Raw genomic sequence first — 24,223 nt, forward strand, 5'->3', positions numbered from 1 at the left:
CAAACTCTAAGCTGAAGGAAAATGAGATAAGACATTGTCGGCTCTCAAAAGTGCCTTGCGACTTTATGAGTCCGAATGGCGACAAGATGACGGAGCCGGCACTACCATGGCCATTATGAGTTTCTTCACACGATGCTACGAGACAACTCACATGTTCAGTAACAATGTATTCTGCCCCGGTGCCTTTTCGGCGGTGCTGAACCTCGCACTCCATGAACTCACTGAGAGGTTTCACATGTCGATCCTTGGTTAAGTGGTATTGCAGCGTGCGAAACCCGAATTCGGTTCGGATGATGCCGATCCATAAAAGGCAGGCGATTTTGCAGCCGCATGGCCAAGACCTGTCACGAACGGAAACTGTGAACTAACTTCTTGGCATTGATACATATTTTAATCTTGTAAATATTTAAAAGACTATCTGGGGTATTTTTTACCGCGGATAAGAGTATTGCTGGTTAGAATAAGCATGGTGGCCGACAAGCTCTCGAGTAAGCTTCTTAAACTAAGACAAAAGCCTCACACAGATCAAAGACGGCGAACAAGCCCAGTATTCTCCACAAAGTGGCACAAGATGCAGCCTTTACATTCTAACCATCAGGGGGTTCCAACAGCTTTCGTGGCTGCACCTTCAGAGTCTGCAGAAACTTTGTCTTTCTAACCGTCCATTCACAACTCGTGATGGCGATCAAGATGCCGCCACAACCGGCCAACTTCCCATCTTATTCCTTGAATCTATTCCAGGACCAACAAAAATGCACATGTTCCTGTCACTCATAGTTCGCTTTCAGTGGCCTCGCCAAAGGGCCCTGGTCAAACGGCTAACACGGAACCAAATGGTGGAGAGATCGTCAGTTAGTGCCGGCGATTGCGGCGCATGGCGGACCCAATCCCATGTCATTGTCGTCCTTTGATAGCATTGCTCATGCCGTAAGTTTTACATGTTGGCCCAGTCAGGAACCATAAACCGGCTTGTCTTACCCCTTGATAGACACTCAGCCAGATCGCACCATCTCCAACTGTCACCGAATTAGATGCTCGAGGACCTTTTGCTTGGCGCATTTGTTCGATACGATCGGCAGTGGCTTTCTCGCTTCTCGTTCTGCAGCGCTCTAGTGGCTCGTTCTGGAAGAGTAAACACCCTCCTCTTGCAAGTCCAGGCACCACGTCCCTTTGTTAGCATTAACTCAGGGTCTCCTATCGTGAGCATTCATTCAGCTCAAGTCGTTGCAGTCATTTTGTCCGTCTGACCCTCATCCAACACCGACTACTACCCCAAGATCGGCGGTTAGCGTCTAAATTGCAGGCTCATGCAAAGCCTTTGTGTTGACCAGTGATGTTTTCTTATTCTTGGTTTTACTTCGGCGGCCACCGCACCAATGAGGTATGAATGCCGTTACAGCTTGGTGACCTGCGTAAACTAGCCGTGAGGCGTTTGACCTCCAGGCACGGCGTAGAGTGCAACGATATGACGATCTTTGGGGTGAACTTCCTTTCTTGTCTTAAAGCGGTCAGGTCACTTGGGAACCGAGCTTCCATTTCGGTATTATCATGGGCTCTTATGATGCGACATAACGAGCTGGTTGTAGTAAGATAGTGTAGAGGCGTTCCGAAGACGTGGAGATGGTGTGGATAGTATTCCCAGTATGTGATATGGGTCATCGTTACGACCAAATAATGGGCTCTCGGTTTCAAGTTATAAATTGAAGCCATCGTCCGTGCTTCCGAGATCTAGAAGAATTGTCTCATCCCATCTCTCCAATCCTGGACAAGTAACATCCCCTGCAGATATTCACGATGCAAACCTTCGGAGCCTTCATTGCCTCTCTCGCTGTGGCTGGCAACTTTGCCGCTGCTCTACCTGCAGCAGGCCAAAGCCAAACGTTTACAGTAAACGCCGTCCACAACAAGCACTTCAAGCCCAACGGCCCTCTTGCTCTCGCCAAGGCGTACAACAAGTACAACGTTCCTTTGCCCAACGATCTTGCTTCCGTCATTACACGCATCGAGAAGAGTCTCGGACTGGAGAAGCGCCAGGGTAACGGCAACGGTACAGGCTCCGATCCTGCCAAGCCTCCTCCCGGTGAAGGAGACCTGGAGTACCTCGCTGAAGTCGATATCGGCACACCTCCCCAGAAGTTGTTCCTCGACTTTGATACGGGCTCAAGTGATCTCTGGGTCTTCAGCAGCGAGACGCCAAAGACCCAAGTTAACGGTCAGAAGATTTACGACATCAAGTCCAGCTCTTCTGCTAAGCAGGTCGACGGCGCTACCTGGAACATCAAGTACGGCGATGGTAGCAGCTGCAACGGTGATGTCTACCTCGACCAGGTTACCATCGGTGGATTGACCGTTAAGCAGCAAGCTGTTGAGTCTGCCAAGACTGTATCCGACCAGTTCACCAAGGGATCTCCTCAAATGTCTGGCCTCTTGGGTCTAGCATTCGATCAGATCAACACTGTTAAGCCTGAGCAACAAAAGACGTGGTTCTCCAACATCAAGGGCAGCCTTAAGGCTCCTCTCTTCACTGCTAACCTGAAGCACGCCGCCGGTAAGTACTGTCTGTTTAAACAATAGCATATCCATGTAACTAATAGCGTGATTAGATGGTACCTACAACTTCGGTTACATCGACGACTCCGAGCACAGTGGCGATATTGCATACACCGACGTCGACAGCAGCCAAGGATTCTGGGGCTTCACTGCCTCCGGTTATGCCGTCGGCGATGGAGACCTGCAGTCCTCTGAGATTCAGGGCATTGCCGACACGGGCACCACCCTTCTTCTCATCGACGACAAGATCGTCGACGATTACTACTCCAAGGTTCAGGGCGCCAAGCAGGACCAGCAGCAGGGCGGTTACGTTTTCGACTGCAGCTCCAAGCTCCCTGACTTTAGCTTTGGCGTTGGCAAGACCAAGATCACCATCCCAGGCACTATCGTCAACTATGCGCCTATCGAGGAAGGCAGCTCGACTTGCTTTGGTGGCATCCAGGCCAGTGGCCAGATTGGTCTCAACATCTTTGGCGATATTGCACTGAAGGCCGCTCTTGTTGTCTTTGATGCTGGTGGCAACCGTCTTGGCTGGGGTCCCAAGAAGGCTTAAATGGAGATGGCAGACTGTATGCGATGTTGGTATGGATATATCGTAGTGTTGCTGTATTCGCGGCTTGCAGGGGACTGAGACTCATGATACCATGAACATAAAGATGTTGGCAAAAGTGTATATATATGTCTATAAATTGAGATTTGTTTCATACTCACTGCTCTGAGTCTGGTCTGACATTTCGACATGTTTCCGGATTGTTCGTGTGCCTGCCATAATGTTGTGTGCCTTCAATCTGGACCCAGCAACACCTGTTCCGAAAGCAAAGTATCGAAATAGCTTCGTATCTCAACAATCTTCCCCTCATCATTCCATCGCATGAGCCAAACATACTCATTGTCATATGCTTCCCCCGTCGTCCTCGTAGCCTCGCCTTTTGTCTCCACGGTACACCACCACCCATCTTCCTCCGCTTCCGCATCAACAATTACTCTCGTTGCAGTGAATTTGATGGGTCCCTTGAGCTTCTTCCCCAGTCGGTTAAAGGTTGCGTCTTCGTGGTCTTTGAGGGTGTATCTCGTCCCTGCTAATGAGTGGGCGTTGCCGGTACATGTCCATGTGACATTGGGGACAATGTATTCCGTGAGAAACTTTTTGCGGTGTTCAATGTCGTTTACTTCTCCCAAGTGGGCGAATGCCTTGCGGACGTAGTCTTTTGTAAGTGTGAAGCCAGGCATCGTGACGTCTGGTATCTGATTTCGGGGTCTAGACAGGTTGAGTGAGGGTGTAGATTTGAGCTTTTGTTCAACTAATGTTAACCTTATTTTGTATCACAAAGAGGAGTCGGGCGGCAATGTGTCGCCCTGCGGCACTTGTCCGAAATCGCTGCTTACGGGCTCAGTCTGTCTTACATAGCTGCTCCATAAGCTTGCGCCACATCCTTGGGACTCGATCGCTGGAGGCTGGCTTTGCCTCAGCAAGGTTTCATCAACTTGTGAGTCCCAAAGTGTGACTACTTTCCATAAGGTGGAGAGGCTAGTTAGAAGCAGGCTCGAAAGGATACCAAAGCAATTGAATCGTGCAAGTGCGAAGTCATGATAGTAGGGAATACTGGGGGCTTAGTAGTAAGTACAGTCTACTTTGAGATTGCAACTGGTCTGCTGGGCAGATATCGTCGCTGTGTCTGTTCAATAGCAAATGAGCTCTCCAAGGGGTTGAAGTAGCATCAGCAAGCTGCCATGGCCAGGAGGGTGGTTTATCAGCTGTGCAATCGCCTCTACTTGCGTATGACTATAACATGCTTTCCAGATACTGGACATTTACTCTCGACGAACAACTCGACGTTCCCATCCAGACAAGATAGAGGGGCCGTGGCGGAAGTAGTCTTGTGGCATTCGGTAATAGAGGTGGTGCGCATGAATCTTCAGTTGGTAACGTTCTCATTATTAAGACATAACTACATTTTGTTCATAAACTGTTTAAAAATCTGTCATGACAAGCGATCCCCGACACCCAGTCTAGTTGGAGATCTTGGGGTTGACCTTGCTCCTGTTACACAGTTAGCCCGATTCAAGCATCTTGTGATACCATGTCAACTCACCCGGTCGCCTTCTCGTACGCGCCTCGACCGGCATCAGTGATCTTCTCTTGGGTGTTGCGATCGATGTTGTGGCCACTCTTGCCCGCCGCCATGCCGAAAGCTACAAATGGTCAGCTTTAATGCTCACTCACACCATGGAACGTGAAGCAATTACCCTTGTCGACGTAGTCCTGCTGCTCTCCGCCCTGTGCAGGCTGACCCTGGGCCTTGTTCTCACCAGAATTGCCCTTGATGCCCTCGGCGGCCTTCTTGACGAAATCCATGATGTATAGTTGTGTGTGTTTGTGTAATTAAGCAATGAGAGTGTAGGTCATAATATGTTTGGTAGAATAATTCTCCTTTACAACCAGGACAAGCCGTATTTTATACTTGCTACCACTCTTCCCCTCATAAGAAGTGACGTCTTCCCTCCTCCACATCAGATTCCCCAAAAGCTTGGTTTGCCCAATCCAATCATCCTGATCACCATTCAGCTGTGGATAGATCGGGTGGCTAACCAAAGCTCACTGCTACGACACGGTACAGCAAAAGTTAAACATAGGACGTCTCCGCTGCGATACCTTGGAATCAGCGAATCAGTTCTGTTTGTCTACTGGTTTCGTTCCATGACATCAAGGCCCTGATGGTGTGGGAGGATACGTCATTCCGCCGCATTCCAGCTGAGTTCTCCACACAAAACTTGGATTCATCCACACCGGACCTGAGGAATACGTCCACTGAGATCAATTCCTGCGGCTCCGAGCGTCTTCTGATCTGGGACGAATGTAAATCCGTTCGCTTATCGAAGATCGGGGCTGTGGTGATGGTCATTGTGCAGCGAGATGCATGAGGTTCCTTGGGAGGACGGCAGTTGAAGGCATTACGCAAGGTCAATTTCCGACAATGGATTGCGCCAGTTGAATTGGGCTCACATTTCGCACTGCGGCTTCTGGCTGCTGTAAAATCTCAGAGTTCACAGACATGTGCTCCAAAGTCAAACAAAGCCAAGGAGTGCGCCACTGGGACATAGCTGCGGCCACATTGACCTTGCCCTCGGACAGACAAACAGGTCCATCAGCATATTAATAACATTGAAGTCTCGATACAGCAATCTGAGCGCAGTTTTCTCTTGAGTTCTAACGAAAAATTATCCCACGAATCGGTCCATCTTTTTGCGCTTTTGAAACGACCTCAGGAGTTAAGTGCTGATCTTTTCCATGTTTGTGGTTCCAGCTTTGGTAGCGTGCTTTGACTCCTCTCTCTCATAAGTCCAGGCGAATGAAGTGTTAATGCCGATGCCTTGGTGAGAGTTGTGAAGTTTGATGAATGAATCAATGCTGATCTCCTAGCTATAGATTCACATCGATGTCAAGAAAACACCCAGGTGTTTTACGAGTTTCCCTTTCACTTCTCGAATTGACATGAAGCATGGGACTCTAAGATACACTGTTTGCTCTCGAGACGAGCTTGTTGAGCAACAAACAACCTGATTGCAAAGTTGCCGACTCCGGTAGTAACCTAGAAACTAGACTCGTTGGAAAGGCCGAATATGTCGAATCGCATTCTCTGTAACGCCCATACGTGCCGATTATCACAACAGGTCTCGTGATAATTGGCAAGCATGTAGCTGCATGCAACTTTATTCTGCAAAGCTACCACAGGAAAATATAACTGCCGTCAACAATAGGACCGAACAACGCGTAAATTCCTGCCCAAACTTCCAGAACCAATCTTCTCAATTACTCCTCAAAATTTAAGCGAAACCCGGTGCTATATTACGGCTCAGTGCGGATCGGCGAGACTTCCATGAAAGTTGTCCTTACAGCCGGAGCTTCCTTCGGCGCTTGTCCAAGTATTTCTTCTCCACGTTTCCCCAGGATTTAGAAAAGATCAGCGCAGCCATCCTTTCGTCGTACCAGTCGGCCATCAAACGTAGCAATGGCTCGGATGATCGTTGCCAGTTTCACGGCAAATTCAGCACAACTTACTTCCACCTGAGCACTCTAGTTGCGCGATGAAACAACCAAGTCGAAATGCGTCGAACAAGTCGCCAAAATTTTCGGTTGAACCCGTGGCTTTGATCTAATCTAGGAAAAATCCCGTAGAGTCTGGGGATATCTCAACCCTGAATTCAAGCTTCAATCGCGGAGTATAAAGAGAGCTTGGATTCCAGGAAAGATGTAGTCGAGAAATTCGAGTCAAAAGGATTCAGTCCAGTGTTCAATAAGACAACCATAGCTGGATAAGACAACAATATGCAATTGCAAAAGCTTCTCCGTCTCCTCACGGCGGCAGCGTTGTTCACGACGCCAGATGCCGCAACAGTGCGACGAGCTGATTCCAACATCATCTCTGCTCGCCAAGATGCAGGCACAAACCTTGTTTTCTGTCATTTCATGGTAAGTAACCAATTCCTGGATCTACGGTCTTCATATACTTACACAGGGTGCTAGATTGGTATTGTCGGCGCCCGTACCAGCGCAGCCGATTATGATGCCGACATGAAGCGAGCCAAAGCTGCTGGCATCGACGCTTTCGCTCTGAACATTGGTGTTGATCCGTATACCGACGCGCAACTCCAGCTTGCATATGAATCGGCTGCCAATAACGACATGAAGGTTTTTATTTCCTTCGACTTTAACTGGTTCCACACCAATGAAGCCTCCCGCGTTGGCCAAATGATTGCGACGTATGGCTCCAAGCCAGCACAGCTCAAGGTCGACAACAAGGTGTTCGCATCGTCATTCGCGGGTGACGGTTTAGATGTCAGTGCTCTTCGACAAGCCGCAGGAGTTGATGTCTTCTGGGCGCCAAACTTCCACCCCGAGCAAGGCACCGATTTCAGTGCCATAGACGGCGCGTTGAACTGGATGGGCTGGGACAACAATGGCAACAACAAAGCACCCAGCCCCGGTGCCAATGTCAGTGTCCAGGATGGTGACAATGCCTATAACAAGGCTCTTGCTGGAAAGCCCTACATCGCCCCTGTCTCACCCTGGTTCTCTACGCACTTTGGCGCCGAGGTTCCCTACTCCAAGAACTGGGTGTTCCCGGGAGACTTCCTCTGGTACGACCGGTGGCAGGAGATTCTCAAGCTACAGCCTCGCTTCCTCGAAATGGTGACCTGGAACGACTACGGTGAGAGCCACTACATTGGTCGCTTGGACAGTCCTCACGGTGACGATGGAAACTCCAAATGGGTGTATGGCTTCCCCCACAATGGCTGGTTGGACATGGCCGTTCCCTTTATTGCTGCGTATCACGATGGCGCTTCTGACCCAGCTCCGTACATCAAAGACGACAAGATTGTTTATTGGTTCCGTCCTACCCTCAAGAGTCTGGACTGCGATGCCACGGATACCACCATGGGCGATGCCAACAACTCCAGCGGAAACTACTTCAAGGGCAGACCAAATGGATACGAAACCATGGAAGACAAGGTCTTTGTTGTGACATTGCTGAAGGAAGCGGGATCTCTTGAGATGACAGCTGGAGGCAAGACTCAAACGGTAGATGCTCCTGCTGGTGCTGCCAAATTCTCCATTGACATGGCTCCTGGTCCGGTTTCCTTCAAGCTCACACGTGGTGGTTCTTCGGTCCTGGAGGGCAAGGCTGGTATGGAAGTCTTGGACCACTGCCCTTGTGGTATCTACAATTTCAACGCATACGTTGGTACCCTTCCTGCTGGTGACGGCGACGAACTTCAGCCTGCTGGATATGCTTCCATTTCTGCCGGTCTCAAGGTGAGCACTTGCGGTCCTAATGGAATGAAGGCTACAAATGCGCCAGCCCAGGTTGCGCCGGCGGAGGCAACGCCAACAGCGTAGGCAACATTTGTCCTGGATAAGTGAGAGGGTGACGTCGTGGCTAGCTACGATGGAAGTTTATAAGTGCTGAGCACTGAGTCATTCTATGTTATATATATGACAGCTTAAGAAATTGATCACTTTGACGCCGGTTTAAGTTACAGTCATGTCCACGGTTGGCGCCAAAGTAGTTCCTTACTGAAATTGTTCCATGTCGTACTTACGACAGCTTATCCAATTCAGTCACTCGGAGCCATGCAGATACCCCATCAATGATCACCAAGGGTACAGAAGAAAGGTTTCTTGGGTAGTCATTTCTTTGAACGCATGGCTAGCTAACTAAGCACCTATAGAAGAGTATCTACCGCAGCACTGTTCCCAGCCGAAACTACCTGTGTGGCAACTTGTTAAATGGCTGCCTTTAGTTGCACCTTGTCAAGAGTCTGGTTCTCCTATCAACATAACCACCGTCAACTCCCAAACAAAAGGGTGCGAAACTTAGTTAGCAGAAACCGGGGTGCAGACAAGTGACTGGCTCGCCTAGTTTTGATTTGTCAGTCAGTCTCAAGGATTTCGCTTCAATACGGTTAAGTTCAACGTACAAGATCAAGGAAGCAGCAACCGCCTTGCTTGCCGATGTCGCTGCAGACACTGCGAAGGTCTGCTGGGCTGTTGGGAGTCCTCGATGCTACTCATGGTTAATATTTGTTTTGAAACATTCGAATCTGATATTACTTACGAACGGTACAGTCGAGGCCGATGACGCCAAGGACAAACGTAGCGCAGCATCTAGGCAAGCTGTACAGGCCGCCTGGGCAAGCTGGTGTAGTAGTGGTGGTGGTGGGAACGGCCATGGCGGTACCGGCGAGAGCGACAACAGCGAGGAACTTCATTTTGATGGTTAGGAAACTGGAGGAGCTTTGGTTGGTTTGAGATGGTAGTTCAAGATTGGACGATGGCTGATGAGGATGAGGAACAGGAGTTGAGGCTTTGAAGGGAAGATGAGCACTTATTTATACTTTTCGATCAGTAAAACTACCAATTTACTTGCCTCTTCCCTCTTATTACTTTCTTTTTTCTATGTATCGTGGCCGCAGCGGCACTTTCTGCGTAGTGAGCGTATGCCATGTTTCTTGGCCGAGGCCACGGCCATCCACTTACACCCTCGACATCTCTCCACATCCCGAAGTGCAGGTTCCCGCCCGAACACTTGCATACAAGATTAGGTAGTGTTAAGAACAAACACCCATATGGTCTCCAGCTTCTTGAGCTGGGCCGAGGTGGCGGTATGATGCATGGTGGTCAACTCCCAGGTATGATGTAGCATCTACATTACTATTTCGGTAGATACGGCTCATTTCCAGCTGAAGTTGCAACTATTATGAGATACTGATATGAAAGATTGGTAAGCAGTCACGTAGAATGCATCGTTTCTCGCTGACCATCGTGTGGCGAGACATACAGCTTGCCTCGAGCTGAAACAAACGCTCTTCACCACCTCCTTGGCTCTTGAGATTGTATTTTGTATTTCCCCCCGTAGAGTCACGCGGCTTGGTGTATCAAATCTAAAGAGGCTCAGTTACATTGGGCAACAATATGCATCCAAATCACCAAAATCCAAGAAGTGACAGTGTGATTTCGCAACGGACCTCTTGATGATTCTTCGACGGTGAAGCGGCATGTCATATCATCCGTCCACCAAAGACGTGTCACTGTTCTTTTTACGGTACACACTGTTACTTTACACCATTTCAAATTGAGACAAAACAAATTCGTGGCCATGAAATGATTCGTCTGCGTATTGGGCACATGTTGGTTGTGAAGCAACGAGTTTGGTACCTTGTCCGCCACTTGCCGAAGCACTTCGAATTGAGAGGGTGACGCAAAGGTTGCACTACTTAGCCATGTTTTCCGAGCAAACCTTTCTGAGCCATATCCTTGGTACAGAGCACTACATGAAAGATCAATCGCGTCAAGTCGTGTAATGCCAATCTCTAGGGCTGAAGAGTGTGTTTTGAACAAACTCCCTGGTTTGGACTTGGTATATGCATCTAGTTTCGGCATAAAAACACTCATCGTGATAATGCTGCTAGACCCTACCCCTGGACCTGTGGCTATACAGCCTTCATGTGCTGCTACTTTCTTTTAGAACTATGAAGCTATGCCGAGAATGGTACTATCGATTCCAGTTCTTCGATTCGCCAACTGCGACGCAGTATTAACCTGCAGTCTTCCCGATCTGTCCAGACATCTAACGCAAAGGTTACATTCAGCAAAATGATAACTGATATATACGGATCATCGCCAAATTGAGGTTCATCATGCATCTAAACGTGTCCTGACGTGTGGGTAGTCGGCGACCACGCTGAATGCTTGGCGATTTTGTTTCCTCGTCCATGACTTAAAGAATCCTCCAACCACTCTCCATACAATCGGATAGTCGCGGGTGACGGACGCAACTCACGCAGATTATCACGCTGCTGGAATACATAATCTCACGTTCATGTTTCTAATACGTGTCGCCGTCCGATGGGGTTGGTCATATTAGGTCTCTCATTTCTCACGCTGACAATTTAATTATGGCAGGTTTACGTAATATTTGCATGCTGTTGAGGCAGGAACATGCATTGTGAGGCTTGAATCACACCCTCATCTACAATATACTCGTATGAAGTAATAGAATCGGAGAGCTGCCCGGAATGAGTGCTTCAGATACTTCTCTATGCAGTATTTTGGAGAATAACCAGTCGAACCAACATGCCATAAGAGCCGCCATGCTTATGCCAAGACGGCAGAGTTGTACGGTATATCAGCTGGGTAATCATGGTGCATTCGCTCCCTTCCTCGTGGTTCCACTGCGATGCGAAGTCTTCATGTTGGGATGATCAATAGTTACGCGGCAGCACAGCCTTCTGCAATCTTGATCTTGGAGTAGTTACACAGCGGAACTCCAGCCACGGCTCACCAGCTGAGCTGCGTTTCTTGGCTACCATTTTGGGCTGTGATAAGACTTTCAGTTGTCACCTTAGCGAACTGGTCGCCTGCTTTTGCTCAATCAAGCAAGAAATTGCAAACAATGAGGCATTCTGTATCCAGCTTACCACCAAAACAAGAAACTGAGGAGACACTATTTCGCAATGCTTGCTCCTGCATGAAAACCGTGGTTAATCGTTCACAATGATTTAGTGGTGCATTTGTCGAATGGCGAGTCACCATGACCGGTGGAGTAGAATAGTATGCGTATCGAATATTCGCACTCAACTTGCCCCTCTCACAATACCACATTAAAGTTAAACTATCGATGAGGTGCATAGTTATCTCTCCTGCTGCCCACTTACCGATATCCAATAGTTTCCGAGATATCAAGTAAGGCTGGACAAAGATCCCCCATCCAAAACAACTTAACCCTACCCAGCCAGCCGCAAAATGCAACAACCAGAATCACAGGCCAAAGGCACTAAAGTAGAAGAGCTACAGAACCTCAAACTATTTTCTTTGACTGAAAAGAAAAGGCCCATTGAGACTTCTGCCGGTCTGGGCTGACGAACGAGAGGGGATAAGCACTTGGCACTGTTGTCAGACGCGTGTTTCCTAACAAGGATTCTGACATACATTGGGCAGTTATGGCAAAATCATAATCTACAGCGCGTATCTAAGGGAGCTATGCATACACATGCAGTTTATTCATTCCAATGGCCAATGGTGGTTTAAGAACTGAGGTGATAGCCCCGTCTTATTTGTACAAGAACCGGATGTCTCAGTTCAGATCCCCGGCTTCTCTACAGAGTAATCTTCCCGGATATGACCAAACATCTTCTTGGACGTGGCGTCTGGGGCTTGATTATCTCCGCCATGCAGTTCGCTCATTAGCTTATGCCATCCTTTTGATAGCTAGCCAGGAACAACAAGGGGAACAAGGCGGATGTACTCCTTACCAAGCAACACTCAGCATATGTTGCCAGCAAGGTGTACTTTTATATATACGGAAGGCGGCTGTTGTGGGCCGTGTTTAGTCAAGGGATAGTGAGGGAGACATGATAGTTGTTGAAGATCCTGTATGGCACGAGAAATGCCCTTTCGGCTGACGAAGTCGCCTGAACCGCATCCATTCACAGGCGTGACCCCATTTTCCAAGCCCCCAAATTCGATATGCAACAAACTCCAAGTATCGAACCGGTGAACCAGTGTTCCCCTCCCCTGTTCATCCCTGGTCCCAGTTCAAGGTGGCAAAAGTGGCTGGGAGTGTGATGAAGCGATGTTGCACAACAGGTGGATATTTTCCGCTACGACATAAACAGTCCACCACATCCCCAAACGCAGCCGCATTCCCAAGACCAGAGTATTAGCCAAGGGGACTAAGGCTCAAAAACACGGCTTAAGAAGCAAGACACATCATAAATGAGCCGGTGGCTTCGGTCCTTCGGGCTATAGCTAGCTGAGCTCTGGGGTTCATATGCCGTGTTACCACGATTTTAAGCACATTAATTGCCGGCAGCTACAGGCGCCTTAGGCCAGAACTTGCGGAGTCTTTGTTCCTGGGTACAGAGTAGTAGTATGGGTAGTAAGATGGTCATGTCAGGGCTGTGAGCTTTCTCTTCAGCCGCAGCTCCCCCGTGCTCACATGTGACAAAACAGAGAGGAATGGCAGAGGCTGTGAGGCTACTAATGCTATGTAGAATAATAATAATAATTGAGAATTGACTACGTACTCTGTGCTACCACTTCGGTTTACGTTGGCAATAGTTCAGTGTTTCATTCAATATTTGCTTCGTTGGCCATGTGTAGCAATGGCAACACCAACACAAGCCATGCCGACATCCGTAGGTGCCTGGCTAGGTCTAAAGTAGTACAGATGACGGGACTAGCCGAGTGATCAACGGGGTCCCAATTAATAACAGTCAAATGTGACAGACATTGTGGCGCGGCTGATCCGGCGCGGAAGCCGAGTTTCGCCAGGCGTTCAACAAGAGTTGATTTCATTGCTGCAAAGCTGATGACATTTGGACCCCAATCTACGGCGGGTCCGAAACTAGTGATCTGCAGTCATACTTGCTCGCGAGGAATAGTTCGGTGGGTTGTGGTGTTGTCTTCTAGCTCGAGACGGATAATGGGGGATTAAACCCGGATACAGAGTTGGTCAGACTCATACCCAAGACAGAGACCGAATAGGAAGAGTTCCATAGCCATTCAGGTTGAATATTGCAAGTTTATTTCTCAGGCCCTGTACATTTCAGCTGTGATTCGTCAAACGCATGGGCTGTTCACACATGATTGCATGTGCTGCAGCAACGGTGTACGGAGAGGGAACACAGGGTCAGCAAACATCGCGCCACATTCGCAGCAATGCTTGCAGCTCAGCGCACGCTGCCAGCATCTGGAAGCTTTGTAGCCAAAATATGTGCCACATTACGTTTCTAGTACCAAAATCTAGATGAGTGGCTTGGTGTGGAAGAAATGGCCGACAGGACTCAACCACACTGCAGGGTAGCTAAGCGCATGAATGAAGTAAAAGAAGATGTATTAAAATTAGCTATTAGACAAGTATTAAGTGACTCTATAGTGACCGAAATCCATGTTGACCAGGCATTTAATCGGGATCTACTTCTTAATTGCGTATGTCCGACGAAACTCTTCGTCAATGTTGTCCAGATAGTAGGTGCCAGGAACAAGACGCGAGATATCACCAGTGGGTTTGTAGTTCTTCGCTCCATATGCCAATTCTCTAAGAGCGCAAGCCTTTGAAGAGGAACGTTAGCCCCATTCGATGCTTATGAATGGAATGATACTCACCTCTTCATATTCTTCAGGCGTAGCGACGTGGCGCCCCTTCAGCCTGTTCATAATATCCGCCTTTTTCACTATTTCGGTCAAATCGCCAGTTACTTTGAGCCCAAAAAGAGTACTGGCAAGACCACTCCCGAAGCTATAAACGCCGATAGTCTTTCCTACAGCTTCCTTGGCGTCGATATGGCTCACAAGGCTAATGAGGGAACAGTAGACGCTGGCAGTGTACATATTACCACACAACGTTGGAGCCCTGATGCTGGGTTCAACTCGAGACAAGTACTGCTCTTTGCTCAGCCCGATAAAAGCCCTTTCTAGTTCCTTACTGTGAAGAGACTCTTGGTAGCTTAGACTTCTCAAATCCTCCGAGACCATCTTCCACACAGCTTCGTCCTGCGATCGGAGTGCATCATTGTACATGAGACGGCCGTAAGATTTGGAAACCAGCTTGCAGTTTGGCGTATGGAACGCCATGTAGTCAAACAAGTCCAAGACACCACCCTTTTCGTCATGGTCAACAGAATGCCCGTTAGACCTGTTCTTAAACTTTTCTCTGCGCTGCAACAGGTTTTTGTGGCAGTTGTCCACGGCGGAGAGGTAGCATCTGACTGACTCATGACCATTCACAAGAGGGTACTCGGACTTCAAATTCGGTTTGTAAAAGTCAAATGAGTGCGTCATGTAAGTCCCACGAAGAGATGGCTCCAGTGACAAAACGGCATTAGGACCAACGAGCATGGCCACGCAGCCAGCACCGCCTGTTGGCCGCGAAGCGGGCTGATTGTAAAGCGCAATGTCGGAAGCGACTACCATGGCATCACGACCATCCCAGGAGCGAGACTCTACCCAGTTAACTGCATTGAAGAGGGCGTTAGTTCCACCGTAGCATGCGTTCATGGTATCGACTCCTTCCATGCTAGTGTTTCCATGGGGCTCAAAGAGCTGTGTAAGTACAGTCTTGACGGACTTTGCTTTGTCGACCATGGATTCTGTTCCAACTTCCAGTCGTCCAATGGAGTTGGGATCAATGTTGTATTTTCTGAGAAGTGATGACACGGCTGTCAACGCGAGGGAGCATACATCTGGGAGCTTGTTAGATGAAGGGCCTTCGAGACATGACAGTACTTATACAATGTCCGATTTAGATGTAGTGGCGGACTTACCCTCTCTGTCAGTACAGTAGTTCATTGAAGTCAAGCCTAAGCCGATAGTAAATTTTCCGGCAGATGCACCTTCATGCTTTTCGAATAAGGTTTGATCCAGGCACTGCCAAGCCAATGGAGTTAGAACACCACCTTTCACACAACTTGGGATGCAGAGTACTGACTTGCGCAGGAACATAAATTTCCATGGCTTTGATGCCCACATTCTGAGGGTATTCCATCTTGACGATTGCGCGCACGCTTAAGGGGACGGATGCGGTGTAAGTGGACGGATGCAAAACTTGGTAATAAGGCTTCGTTGATCTCATCACATTGAGGTTGAACATCTCAGACTGTTTATATAACCAGAACCAAACTTGAGATACCGTCCCGTTGAACCAACCTCCCACGTGAATACATCACGAAATAAGCGTACATGTCAGCAAATGCCATCCCGCTCTGCGTATCGTCTCCTATCAATGGTGTCTCAACAAGATCGACGTCACATATGTGGCTTACTTTCTGCCAGGGGAATTTCCGTCAGTGGAGCTTCAAACAGATGCTGCGCCACGGTACTCAAGCGTTGCTAACGGACCAAAGGAAAGATGAAACAAAGACTCAATGCAAGAAACAATGCCTCGATCTGCAAGACATTCGGGATTTACCAGTTCACTAAAGATCGGTAATTTTAAATGTGGGCGGAAAGATCTCAGGCCAAGCCGGGACGTCTGTTAGTACCCGGGATGTCTAGCACTATCCGCACTAACAAACAACTTGTGGACAGGGATTCTTACAAATTCAGCCTCTTGTCTTGATGAAGCTGAGAACGGCAGTGGTGACTCTTGCACTGCCACAGACATGGCCTGATTCTGCTGTGGTGGTTCAATCCTGCTAACTGTGCTGGGCAAGGGAGATTGAAGAATCGGCTCATATTGCGCAAGCAAGTGACGACGACTCTTGCTTTGGTCTGGTTGAGAGTTGCCTTGAACGGTATGTCTTTGTTGAGACACTGAAATGCTCTCACGTTTGAGCAATGTTGCGAGTCGAAAGCTGCTTCATTTGTTACGACGGCTCGGAGTTCCAATGTGACTAGTGGTAGCAAATGACAGCTTTGAACTTTGCAATTTCTTTGGGAGGCCTCTCTGGTTAATCAAGAATTGGAAGGAAAGTTCAGACATTGTAATACATCTAAGCTTGAGTCGTTGCCCAGCAGAAATACCTTGGTTAGGATAAACTGCAACAGGGATCCCGAAAGCGAAATTATGAGCCTGCACAACGGGCATTGCATCATCGCTTACGGGACAATAAGCCTACTGCATTGCGATGGCCATCGTCAAACTGCATCATCAGTTTGTAGAGCGATCCCTAGTTTGCGCCATTGACTTTTCTGAAGTCCACGACTTTTATAAGTTTGTCCTCAGAAGGAATATTCGCCGAGTGCAATTGTCACCACTTCACGGGATAGTTGATGATGATACAGAACGCACAAGCAAAAGACACCATATACCATAAATTTTCGAACTAGAAGTATTAGCCGTCTCAAGTTAAGAAAGAATTTATGAAAACCCCAGAGGAAAGCCACCATAAAACTCATTCCGCTGACAGTCTCACAAGTCTCATCCCATGGCCCGCAAACACCAGAACAAATAGTCTCCTTCTCACCGGGCACCTTACCCGTATAAAAATACTCAGCAACAATATTCTTAGTACACGCAACCTGTCCCGCGATCATCGCACAATGTCCAATAGACTCCTGAATCACAATCCTAGACCCAGGGTGACTGGCAGCCATGGCGCGAGCCGATCTCAAGGGACTCACAGGATCGAGCCTATTCGCCAAGAAGAGTATCGGCGCTGCAGGCTTTCCCTCATCGTCATTCCTCGCCTTTGGCGTGGTAAATGGTCCTTTAAATGACCATTTCGCAGGTGTCCTCCAAGCAACGCAGTATATCCGAATGGTGGACCAGAAACTTCCATAGATGGAAGAGGTTGCAATCTCCTTGCGGACATAGTTTTGCCACCGGGAGGCATTGTTTCTTGAGACTTCGTCACTGTCGCTGCATAGGATGGGAAAACCTTCCTCCAGTGTCAGGTGTGGGATGGTGGTATTACCAATCGGACAGATTGACACCCAGTCAGGAGCTTCGTAGTCGGGAAGATTGTGGACGAGGGCTGTGTGATTGCCTTGCATGGGTTCGTCCAGAGTTACTGCGAGGGACTTGAATCAAGCAATGGATCGGATTGTACATGGCTTGTCCGATGTGGCCTCGCACGTCGGCGGCGGTAAGCACGACCATTTATACTGTTTGACTTTCCACAGACTGTGGTGAGGTTTCAAGATTGCGAAGCAACAAGTTGAATCAATTTGTGAGATCGTCGAGAGATTGGTCATGATGTCGTGCTAGTGCACAGGCTTTCGGTCCTGCGTTGTGGCAGCCTTTGAAGAAGGCGTCCGCAAGTTTGTCGGCGTCTGCTATATGAGATAGCCAGCCCTTTGGTACAATCAGTATACATCAATGATAGAGGCTAGGTGAGGAAAGTATGGAGGAGTATACCGGACCAGTGGCATAGTCTACGGAATCGGATGTCCCATCGAGCACCATTCTGCCAACTCGAACGGGAAACATTGAAGTAAAGTAATTACCAAGTACCGAGGGTTGCACGATGATTGACGGAGGTCAAGAGAAAGCCCAGAATCATAGTTTGTGAAAAGAAACATCACGTTGCCATATTAGGTCTTATGAGTTGTTATGGGCACTATTGCACGCGTGACTCTAACTTAACTATCTATCCGATTTGGAAGCGCCAATTATTGTGAACCTTTTCGTCTTCGAATCCTCGCTGGAATCTTGCCTTCTGGATGCATAACCCCAAACATGAAATACTTCAAATCTGGCTGAATCCAAGAATCCTTATCCGTAAGCAACTCAATGTCAAACGCCGTTAAAAATAGAGCCGTTGCGACAATCATTTCCGCCTTTGCAAAATGTCTCCCCGGACACATCCTCGCTCCTCCGCCATAAGGAACCCAAGCCCCAGCCGTTCCATCAAGCGAGAATCTCGGCGCCGTATCCTTCTTCTCATATTGTTCCTGCCGTTTGGACTTCAAAACAGGACCGCTATGGGGATCATCCGGGTACACGATGAATCGCTCTGGCCAGAATACGTCAAGGGGATGGGGATCCTCTGCCGTGCCCTGGTTCCAAACAGTCTCGTCGCGGCCGACGTGATACGCTGACACTATTATGGGTTGATCTTTGGCAAAGTTCCAACCGCCGAGGTTGAAATCGTCGCAGTTTGGGATCCTGCTGATGACACTTCCGGTGTGCACCCTCAACACTTCGGCATACAAAGACTGTAGAAGCGGCAGGTTGCAGAGGCCAGGAATGTCAACCTTGGTCTGTGTTGGGTCTGATGGATCCCATGACACGTAGGGGTGAATAATTCGCCGAATTTCTTGGAGGAGTTTTGGACGCTGGAGAACCTCCAACAGCATCCATGCCGTTGCTGGAACAATATTTGCTGTCGATCTGTTGCACGTCAGTCATTGCTCAACACTATTCAGGAGAGAGGAAGCCATACGCCCACATCAGTCCGAGGTTTTCCGCAGAAACAGACTCCTTGCTCAGCGGTGTCTTTTTAAAGAACTGATGCCTCGTCCTCATCATCTTGGAGCCAAAATACTCCTCCCACTCTCTTTCATCATGCGCAAGTCCTTGTTCGGCGTATTTCTCTGCCGCAGACGCTTCCCATTTTATGAAATTGCTTCTCAATTTATCTCTTGCCCGGTACGACTCTGGTGCCAGCCAACGAGGTATCTCTTTGAGCAACGGAGGCAAGTGACTGTCAAACGACCAAAAGTCCTCCTCAATGGTGGGAATGAACTTCAAAATGTGCGATCCGAAAATTGACCCAACCGATGCTCTCCAAGCCATGCTACGAACACACGGTGCGTATATGTCCGGTAGCTCAGTCCACTCATCCTTAATATCCGATGCTCCCACAATATTAGTAGACAGATTTTGAACAAACCTTGCCAGCAGGGCATCAAGACTATGCCCTGTTAGCCCACCGTGAGCTGATCTATACACAAGAAAGAAGATGCGGTGCTCCGGATTACTCATGGTGCTCTTGGGATCTGGTTGTAGACCAACCCCAGTATCATCAGCCAAGTAGAACGGCGTGTCGGCGGGCTCAACGCCAAACCCATTGATCAAGACTTGCACTAGCCAGCGCTCGCTTTCGAGTTTGCGCGAACTTCTGAAGAGTGCCGTGACGTTTTGCGCGCCTTTCAAGATGCTCATGCGCCTGGTGAGAAGGCGTACCTGCACCGGGACAGATGGTCCATACTGTGCCCTATGGCGGCTTAGCATATACGGCGGAAACCGTGTTAGATTGAGACGTACGTTACCCTCGCCATAAACTTCTTGGTATTACTCAGGAATTCGGGCAGATGGCCTAGCACTGGGATGAGATATGGTAATGTTGGTGGTTGGCTGCCATTTGGCTTTCGATGCGCGATTCGGGCGCCTTGGATTGTTGACGTGAGGTAGGTGAGCAGAATGAAGGTAACCCCGACACCAATGACGGCAAGTATGCCATGAGGCACCAGTTGTAGATGCGAGAGGCTGTTTTGTAGGTTCAACATTTTGAGTCACATCTCCTAGAGTTGAGTGAGGCCCGGTCGTGCTTGGAAAGGAAGAGAGTACGCAGGTGGAGGGAAGTCCACGATGGTGCAGATCAACTTGTTGTTAAGGTGTCCTAGGTAGTTGCTCACCATCTACCTCCCCTGTATGACAAACAGTGGGTGAGATTGGTGTTCTGTCCAGCCAATTGGCATGTTGTGATGAAAAGCCCGTCAGATGGAACCCCTGTCTTTGGATGTCTCATTTCCTGGTGATTGTGGCACCGGCACCGCGGGTGGCACAGCGGCTTGTATCAGCTCTCAGATGAGAGATAATTTAATTCCTTGGCTTGAATTGTCCGCTGTAACAATTTGGAGGAATGCTGAATTTCATGGTCATGTTCAGTTCAATGCTAACATACGATAAAACACCAAAGTTGCGCCATATAAGACTCAATGAGGCAGCCACGATGGTGAGATTCGCTATGGATACAGGGTCAAATCGTTTTTCACTAGTGGATGATGATTGCTGTGGTTCTCATTCGTGCCGCTTGTGTGACGGATGCCCAATCTCACACAGATTGCGTACACAGGGATCTCTTGTCACACAATGTACTCCGTACCTTGACATTGCTCACAATCATTGCCTGGCTTTTTTGTGGCAGCCACTGTTTACGGAATAGACTGTCAGTCTTCATATGGGAGAATGAGCTGGACCCTCAACCTGCAAACTACGTCTACTTCGTTAAGGCTGCTAAAATCTTGAGTCCCAGGTGTGGCAGCACCAGACCAGCCTTTGATTGTAAGCAACTTGCAGCCGCCACATCTCACCACAGCACCTAGGGCCGGCAAAGTGGCCGGGTGATACCTCACTGAAGGCACCTCACCTGCTTGCTCAAACTAAATGCAGTTAGCGAATACGCTGTGGCGTAGGGCTATTTCACCACACTATTTACCTGGTCGTTGACGCCAAACCATCAAGGTTGGTGGCGCTGGGATTGCCTCTGGCGGTCAAGATCCCTGGATCAGTGGGTTCCCAGCATCTCTACCAGCGGCTGAGAGTCTGCATGTCGTACATGTGTGCAAATCGGCCTGATTCCGTAAACTTGGTTACGGGTGCGTTGATTGTATCTCGCAAGCGGGCTATGGGCGTTGCAAAAGCTTAGAACATGAACCAACAGTTAACTTGGTTACAGCCTGAAGTACAAACGAATATGGGGAAGGAACCATTCAACAATCTACGGTAACTTGGCGCTTCGGTTGGGTTTCGTTCTCGTTTTGTGCTCGGGGCAAACTTGAATAGCGACATCTGGACTTTGACAAACCTGTTTTACACGATGGGATCTATTAGAGAAACTTGGCTCATTCTTCCCATTGTCGATGACCACCAATTTCACGTACGCGAGCTTCGGGAGCTCTACGACCAGGACATAAGAAGCCACAGAAGATTCCCAAATATCAGCGTCGAGTGTCTCAGCATCCCACTAAACATGAAACAACTGGAAGCGGATAAAAGAGACGGGGGGGATCCAGCCTTACAGAGTAACAATTCCAGTTACTGACCACATGTTGGGCTTTTAGATGGAAATAGCGGCACAGTGGTCCACAAACGCCTCAATCCAGCACACAAATCGACCATCCAATATTGGTCAGCGCCTTCTGAGTCGCGCTATTTCATTCTCTAGTGAGGCGAAAGCTGACATGAGGGTGACTTCTACCCAACGACCTCAAACTAGCTCCAATGTCTACCTCAAATATCATCAACCGTTTCTGGCCACCGCACTCAATGCGAGCAACTAACTACCAAAATGAAGCACACATTGCCCAAGGATTCCATTAAAAACAGAGAGCGCAACATTTTCGGCACCCTTTCATTCGTGTCACCAGTCGTACCCAAAGACGGAAATGAAACTCCATCCTTCACCAGCCGAGAGAATGGGACCCAAAAACGGCGAGAACAAATCTCCAGAGCACAAAAGTAGGAAACACAACGTATCTCACTGTACATGACTGCTGATATTCCGGGCTTAGGACGCATCGGAAAAGACAAAAGGAGTACATGAATGCATTGGAAGAAGAGGTCCTTCGGCTACGGGAACGGGAGAGCGCATTGAACGAGGTGGCTTCATACTGGAAACAACGTGCATTGACGGCAATAAGTCGCAATAATTTATCGTCTATTGGCATTCAAAATCTTCAGTTTGGGCCGGGGATGTTTCTATGGGCGGTTTCGGACTCATTCGCGCAGTCTCAGTATCTGTTTCCCTCCCCGCAGCCGCCGATACATTCCTCAACTACGACGTTTTCCCAACTGGCTGTTCATGATGCATTATTAAATACGTTGTTACAAAATTGTGAGTAAAACATGTTGTGAGGCCAAGTACTTCGCTAAATTCATCCCCCAGTTCTGGAAAACATCATGCCTACGCTAGAAGTCACGGAAAAGACCAGCAACGGCTACGCAAAATACGTTATGCCACTCGCTCTGAGTAGCGAAGTGGTGCTTAGTTCCTTTCTTTCTGCTTCTGCCAGCCATATGCAATTGACAAAAGCTAAGACGTGGCAAGTCCATTGTCTCAAGTACAGAGTGACGGCAATTACAGGGCTCAAAGAAGCGTCACAATCGACACCGGATGCAGCGGTGTTTCTGTGTGCGCTTGCGACTATTCTTGGTCTGATGATTGAGGATATAATCGCTTGCACGAAAGAGTTTTCTCAGCTGTTGAACTTGGCTCAGTTTTGGACAAACAATTCTGGTCCGTTTGAAGATGGGCCACACGAGAAGGCAACGGCTCGGTTTTTGCTGGATCAAATGCAAATGTATGTCTACCTGGAATTACGAATACCTCTGTAATTGCCCTGGAAATCGACATAGACTAACTTCACATTGCTGCATGCACAGGTTGAAAGCGCTCGTGTACCCATTATATCAAGTAGACTGGTCACAAAGTATAGTCCTCTCCGGCCACAAAGCGAATCAACAAACCTCACTATTCAACAGCCCAATGAAGCTATACGAAACATTTTTGTCCATGGAAAACGCCACCACCTTGGCCTGCCAAATATACAGACTATCTTCCATGGCCGATCCCACCGAAAGCATTGAGCAGCAAAAGCTTCGTTCAAAAGACGCCAACATATTGCTAGACAAGCTCCAGTCAACAGTTGAAGATATCTCAGCATTTTCTTTGGGAGAAAATGCCCTCGCGTGGGTATACTTTGTTGCTGCGGGAAACAGCACACAGACGCATCACCGTGCGTTTTTTACTTCAAGGCTGGGAGAACTGCTTGAACGTTTGGGGCATGATGATACAAGTGCAGTGGCAGCTGGTACCAATATAGCCTATTAATCTAAGATGATTCTACATCCTAACTACGGTTTCGGATCATTCAACTTTAGACATCCCAACTGGTGCAATGCAACCAACGCTGACTCTTCGCCAACTTCTTCCACAATCTTGCCGCCTTGTACTTTAAACACTGTCGTCCCAGAAAATCGCATCTCCTTTCCAGTGTTTGCGACCGGCAGATTCCCAACAGGTAGATCAAACAAAGCTTCGCCAGTGTGAGTCCCGCCTCCAAACCATCGAACTACCACGTATTCCCCTTCCGCAATCAGCGGGAACGGTGTAAGCAACTTGAAAGCAATGTCCGGGAACGACTTTCGCTTCCAGTCAGTCGAAAAGTAAATCAGCCATCGTTTCATGTCATCATACCTTCTTAAACGTGGCCAGCATGAGCTTTACTTCCGCCTTCCCATTCAACCGCCCATGCATGGGGTAGAATTGCGAAAAGTTGTCCGCGCACGCTTCATCCACAATATCTGCATTTCCCTTGCTCCAGAATTCCTCCCAGTAACGCGCGACGAGTAAGCGGTTGCATTCTTGCTGTGTTAAGTCGCGCATCGTGAATCTTGCGAGACGACTGCTCTCGACTGATTGGATTGCACGTTGGCCATTTTTAAGTTCGTTTGAGCGAAGGCTTTGATGGCGAGAGGCGGTCACGTGTGTTGGTTGAGATCCCGAGAGCTTGTTGAGCTGATGTCATAGTGTTGATCTGGTGCCTTTTTTGTTGTCATTTTGTGCTTACAATTGAAGATTCTAGATAAATTGTCTATCATGAATGGAATCATGGGGATTAATTAGATGGAGAAGCGAAGGATGTGCATTTGTAACTATCATGATTGTCGATGTTGGAAGTGGTGGGGTTTCTCATGACAAATCTGCAGGAGCTCTAGCATGGAAG

General features: G+C 48.4%; 8 protein-coding genes across 8 annotated transcripts; 2 read left to right on the top strand and 6 right to left on the bottom strand.

Moving 5' to 3' along the window:
- Nucleotides 1-1,794: 1,794 nt before the first annotated feature.
- Nucleotides 1,795-3,103, top strand: VFPPC_03627 (aspartate protease; the record flags this gene model as incomplete). The annotated part of the gene is made up of 2 exons (XM_018283107.1): nucleotides 1,795-2,548; nucleotides 2,604-3,103. The coding sequence occupies 2 exons, from the start codon at nucleotides 1,795-1,797 to the stop codon at nucleotides 3,101-3,103; spliced, it is 1,254 nt and encodes a 417-aa protein (XP_018147843.1).
- A 230-nt stretch (nucleotides 3,104-3,333) lies between these two features.
- VFPPC_03628 (hypothetical protein) lies at nucleotides 3,334-3,780 on the bottom strand (the record flags this gene model as incomplete). Its single annotated transcript, XM_018283108.1, has 1 exon — nucleotides 3,334-3,780. The coding sequence occupies one exon, from the start codon at nucleotides 3,778-3,780 to the stop codon at nucleotides 3,334-3,336; it is 447 nt and encodes a 148-aa protein (XP_018147844.1).
- A 780-nt stretch (nucleotides 3,781-4,560) lies between these two features.
- VFPPC_15682 (hypothetical protein) lies at nucleotides 4,561-4,906 on the bottom strand (the record flags this gene model as incomplete). The annotated part of the gene is made up of 3 exons (XM_018293435.1): nucleotides 4,561-4,591; nucleotides 4,644-4,743; nucleotides 4,798-4,906. The coding sequence occupies 3 exons, from the start codon at nucleotides 4,904-4,906 to the stop codon at nucleotides 4,561-4,563; spliced, it is 240 nt and encodes a 79-aa protein (XP_018147845.1).
- Nucleotides 4,907-6,877: 1,971 nt separating this feature from the next.
- On the top strand, nucleotides 6,878-8,449 carry VFPPC_03629 (alpha-1,3-glucanase/mutanase; the record flags this gene model as incomplete). Its single annotated transcript, XM_018283109.1, has 2 exons — nucleotides 6,878-7,021; nucleotides 7,076-8,449. The coding sequence occupies 2 exons, from the start codon at nucleotides 6,878-6,880 to the stop codon at nucleotides 8,447-8,449; spliced, it is 1,518 nt and encodes a 505-aa protein (XP_018147846.1).
- A 477-nt stretch (nucleotides 8,450-8,926) lies between these two features.
- On the bottom strand, nucleotides 8,927-9,321 carry VFPPC_03630 (fungal hydrophobin domain-containing protein; the record flags this gene model as incomplete). The annotated part of the gene is made up of 3 exons (XM_018283110.1): nucleotides 8,927-8,968; nucleotides 9,031-9,116; nucleotides 9,168-9,321. 3 exons carry the CDS (start codon nucleotides 9,319-9,321, stop codon nucleotides 8,927-8,929), a joined length of 282 nt encoding a protein of 93 aa, XP_018147847.1.
- Nucleotides 9,322-14,026: 4,705 nt separating this feature from the next.
- VFPPC_03631 (hydroxymethylglutaryl-CoA synthase) lies at nucleotides 14,027-15,596 on the bottom strand (the record flags this gene model as incomplete). Its single annotated transcript, XM_018283111.1, has 4 exons — nucleotides 14,027-14,164; nucleotides 14,219-15,294; nucleotides 15,376-15,478; nucleotides 15,540-15,596. 4 exons carry the CDS (start codon nucleotides 15,594-15,596, stop codon nucleotides 14,027-14,029), a joined length of 1,374 nt encoding a protein of 457 aa, XP_018147848.1.
- Nucleotides 15,597-16,409: 813 nt separating this feature from the next.
- VFPPC_15683 (hypothetical protein) lies at nucleotides 16,410-16,637 on the bottom strand (the record flags this gene model as incomplete). The annotated part of the gene is made up of 1 exon (XM_018293436.1): nucleotides 16,410-16,637. One exon carries the CDS (start codon nucleotides 16,635-16,637, stop codon nucleotides 16,410-16,412), a length of 228 nt encoding a protein of 75 aa, XP_018147849.1.
- Nucleotides 16,638-18,163: 1,526 nt separating this feature from the next.
- Nucleotides 18,164-20,002, bottom strand: VFPPC_03632 (cytochrome P450 monooxygenase; the record flags this gene model as incomplete). The annotated part of the gene is made up of 3 exons (XM_018283112.1): nucleotides 18,164-18,884; nucleotides 18,937-19,710; nucleotides 19,761-20,002. 3 exons carry the CDS (start codon nucleotides 20,000-20,002, stop codon nucleotides 18,164-18,166), a joined length of 1,737 nt encoding a protein of 578 aa, XP_018147850.1.
- Nucleotides 20,003-24,223: the final 4,221 nt, after the last annotated feature.

This window comes from Pochonia chlamydosporia, chromosome 2, assembly GCF_001653235.2.
Source record: "Pochonia chlamydosporia 170 chromosome 2, whole genome shotgun sequence".
In the NCBI taxonomy this organism is placed as follows: domain Eukaryota; kingdom Fungi; phylum Ascomycota; class Sordariomycetes; order Hypocreales; family Clavicipitaceae; genus Pochonia; species Pochonia chlamydosporia.